Source organism: Henckelia pumila, chromosome 1, assembly GCF_033568475.1.
Source record: "Henckelia pumila isolate YLH828 chromosome 1, ASM3356847v2, whole genome shotgun sequence".
Classification (NCBI taxonomy): domain Eukaryota; kingdom Viridiplantae; phylum Streptophyta; class Magnoliopsida; order Lamiales; family Gesneriaceae; genus Henckelia; species Henckelia pumila.
Window position 1 is genome coordinate 83088167 of NC_133120.1, and position 2907 is coordinate 83091073.

At 47.2% G+C, this 2907-nt stretch overlaps 1 protein-coding gene across 1 annotated transcript; it reads right to left on the minus strand.

The window, feature by feature from the left end:
* Positions 1 to 204: 204 nt before the first annotated feature.
* Positions 205 to 2361, minus strand: LOC140866652 (uncharacterized). Its single transcript, XM_073271683.1, has 2 exons — positions 706 to 2361; positions 205 to 594 (listed from the first exon to the last, which is right to left on the minus strand). The coding sequence occupies exons 1-2, from the start codon at positions 2359 to 2361 to the stop codon at positions 205 to 207; spliced, it is 2046 nt and encodes a 681-aa protein (XP_073127784.1).
* Between the last annotated feature and the right edge of the window lie 546 nt (positions 2362 to 2907).

Here is a 2907-nt window from a genome sequence, read left to right on the forward strand (position 1 = left end):
CAGTGGATAGCAATCCTTTGGGCACGCCTTATTTAAGTCCCTGAAATCAACACACATTCTCCACTTGCCTGAACTCTTAGGGACAAGGACCACATTGGATAACCAGTTAGGGAATTGCACTTTCCTAATGTGTCCCGCCTTAAGAAGTTCCTCTACCTCTTTTTTAATGACCTTATCCTTGTCTGGACCAAAGTGTCTCTTCTTCTATTTTATCGGCCTTACTCCCACAAGAATATTTAGTCGATGAACCATAATTTCTGCACTGACCCCTGTGAGCTCCGATACAGACCAAGCAAAAACATCTTTGTTCTTCTTTAAGCAACCAACCAAGTTTTGCTTTACTGATGGGCTCAGATCAGCAGCTAATTTGACAATCTGAGCTCCCGGGATTAATTCCACCTTCTCATGACCTTCTTCGGACATGAGAAGCACCTTCTGTCCGTGCACCTTTGATGTTCGACCTATTGAAACCATTCCTACTTCCCTCTTCTTCTTCTTTGAATCAATCCTTACCTCATTCACATAGCATAACCGAGCTGCTTTCTGATCACCCCGAACAACCCCCACTTCTCTTCCACTTGGGAACTTCAACTTCTGATGATAGGTAGATGCCACGGCTCAAAAATCACTCAGGGCAGGGCGCCCCAATATTCCATTGAAAGAGGATGGTGCCTCCACCACGGTGAAGCAAGCCATTTTGGTTACTCTCTGTTCTCCACTCCCAAGGGACAAGGGGAGCACTATCTGTCCCATTGGTTGCAGAGCATGACCTGTGAACCCATACAACTCTGTGGTGATTGGATCCAATTCAAATCCTTCCAATTTCATTTGGTCCAGAGTTTCTTTAAAGATAATGTTTACTGAGCTCCCAGTATCCACAAAGATACGAGCCACATCATAATTGGCTATGGTCAAGGTGACCAGTAGGGGATCATTATGAGGTAGCACCACATCCTTTAAATCTTCCCTTCCGAAACTGATGTTCGGGTCAGTGGGACAGCTGAGCTGAGAACTTACCTCAAAATTTTCCAACCTACGCCCGTGAGCTTTGCGAGCCCTCCCCGAATCTCCATCCGTACTACCCCCGGAGATCATATGGATAACACCCCGATTGGGATGATTTGCAATCTGCTGCACCCTATCTCCTTGACCGTTTGGAGGAGCTCTTCCCTGATGATCACCTTGATTCTCTCTAACTTCATTCCTTTGATTCCTCCATTGGGGAGCTCGACCTTGGCGAGGAGGATTTGCTCTTCGAGTCAGCTCAGCTCTGATTCGAGGGTCATCATACATGATCCTTTGAACCTCCTCACCTAGCCTTTGACAATCATTGGTGATATGCCCATACTCCTGATGAAAATCGCAAAACTTGTCAGATGGCGGTAACCGCGGGCCTTTCTCAGCATTGCGGGGCCTCACCAGTGCTCGCCTATCCTCACATACTTGCATTGCCTTCTCCAGGCTCACCGATAGGGGTACATAAGGGTAGAGTCCTTTGACCCTGTTCATCTCTTCTGCCACCCTCTTCCTTCCTCCTTCTGTCTTCCCCTCTGCCTTTGCTCCCACCTTGGCACTGGGCTTACTCCCAGACGTTCCTTCCTGTCTCCTCTGCCGCTGTGCATCCTCCAAATTCACGTACTTCTCAGCTCTACTAAGGAGCTCATCATAAGTCAAAGGAGGCTTCTTGACTAAGGATCTGAAAAACTCCCCTCCTCTCAACCCTTGAGTGAAAGAGTTGACCAAGGTGTCAGCAGTGGCAGCAGGTACTTCCAGAGCTGCTGTATTGAAGCACTGAACATACTCCCGCAACGATTCCACCTCAGATTGTTTCATATTGAACAAACTGAGAGAAGTCTTCAAATATTTCTTGCTACTCGCATATTGGTGTAGAAAAGCTGAGCTGAAGTCATTGAAACTTTGAATACTACCAGGCTGTAAAAGGTTGAACCATTGCTGGGCTGACCTTACCAAAGTAGTGAGGAAGACCCGACATTTAATTGCATCTGAATATCTATGCAACAAGGCTGCATTTTCAAATCTCCCCAAATGTTCCTCCGGATCTGAGCTCCCGTCATATTCCCCTAAAGTAGGCTGCTTAAAATTTGCAGGGAGTTCCTCATCTAGAATAGCTCGAGCAAAAGGACTTTCCCTTTGTATAGGCCCAGGCCGACCTCCTACTTGCCGACCTAGTCTCCTAATCTCTTCCCACACCGCATCCATTGGGTTTGGCTGACCCACGGGAGGAGGTGGTGGATTGTGACCCATGGCCGCTTGCACCGTTTGAGTGATGAACTGGCTGAGCTGATCTACAGTCATATCCGCCACATTTCCTCTTCCCCTTCCTCTTCCTCTTCCTGCCATATCTACGTCTTAGCTCGATTTTCCCACAGACGGCGCCAATTGATGTACCTCAATTAAGTGATCTCCTTAGATGAGCTGAAGAAACTCCTCCAAATAAAATATGAACTGCTTCTGCTGACCTGAAACCACTAACAAGAGTGTTAAAGGGAGGCCGGAAGGTGTTCCGCGGTATCCCCTCCGACGCTCAAGTCAGATGCTAGGATAGCGAAAATATAGAGAGTGGTGTGTGAATACGAGTCAAGAATTAGGATGCAAATAATGAAAATGAACCTGATATTTATAGGAGAAAGCTCCGTAATTTTCGCTTACCTCCCTTATTAAGAACCCGAGAATCACAGGATCACGATCCCGAATATCTAGGCTGAGATCTCGCCCGAATCTTATCTCAAACACTGATCCTAACATTCTAGCTGGTTCATCGAGGTTGCCGAACAAATTCAACCAATTAACTCCTTATTGTCATCAGGGATGAGCTGAGCTCCCAGACACCTGAGCTGAGCTCCCGAGGCCGAGCTCCCGACCCGAGCTGGCAATTATAGTGGTGGA

What these genes read in the sequence shown, in the direction of transcription:
- LOC140866652 (XM_073271683.1), bottom strand. Translation starts at nt 2,361, where the DNA reads ATGGCAGGAAGAGGAAGAGGAAGGGGAAGAGGAAATGTGGCGGATATG. An exon ending in TTGGGAGTGGAGAACAGAGA is followed by an intron (nt 595 to 705) that starts GTAACCAAAATG and finishes ACCTATCATCAG; the next exon opens with AAGTTGAAGTTCCCAAGTGG.